At 49.7% G+C, this 441-nt stretch overlaps 1 protein-coding gene across 1 annotated transcript in view; it reads left to right on the forward strand.

Annotated features, from left to right (window-relative positions):
• The window catches only part of EMH_0069880 (uncharacterized protein), a gene marked incomplete at both ends in the record, with an annotated part of 1998 nt that extends 1741 nt beyond the window's left edge, over positions 1-257 (forward strand). Inside the window, one exon of the mRNA XM_013498915.1 lies at positions 4-257. Within this exon, the coding sequence (XP_013354369.1) occupies positions 4-257 (254 nt within the window). The remainder of the gene's footprint in view (positions 1-3) is intronic.
• Between the last annotated feature and the right edge of the window lie 184 nt (positions 258-441).

The following is a 441-nucleotide window of genomic DNA, read 5'->3' on the forward strand; positions in this document are numbered from 1 at the left end:
GAGCAGCAGCAAGCGCAGGACTTACCTGGGGGGATGAAAAGAAATGCCCTAGACCCCCCCGTCGCTGCAGCGGCTCCTTGGTTGTCTGCAGCTCCCCTGCCTTCAGGCGTACGTACGCTAAAATTGCCCGCCTGTATATGCGGAGATTTGGATTCTTCTACCACGGAGGTGCGCAGCAGAAGTATCTTGGTCCTCTTATTCGTTTTCTTTCTGCAGCCATTCTATTCGTCGAGGACGTATATATATGTTATACATGACGGAGTTTTGACATTTTGCCGCAGCAATATTTTGTCAGATCATGATCTGGACAAGAGTCCGTAGACTCTAAACCCTCATTGCACAGTAGTGGAACAGGCGTTTACAGTGCGCTTTTGCATCAGCTCACGGTTTGCACCTCATAAGTACCACTAGATAGTTTCACTGCGTCAGTCACTGTGTCGC

This window comes from Eimeria mitis, genomic scaffold, assembly GCF_000499745.2.
Source record: "Eimeria mitis Houghton genomic scaffold, Emh_scaff3823, whole genome shotgun sequence".
NCBI lineage: Eukaryota > Apicomplexa > Conoidasida > Eucoccidiorida > Eimeriidae > Eimeria > Eimeria mitis.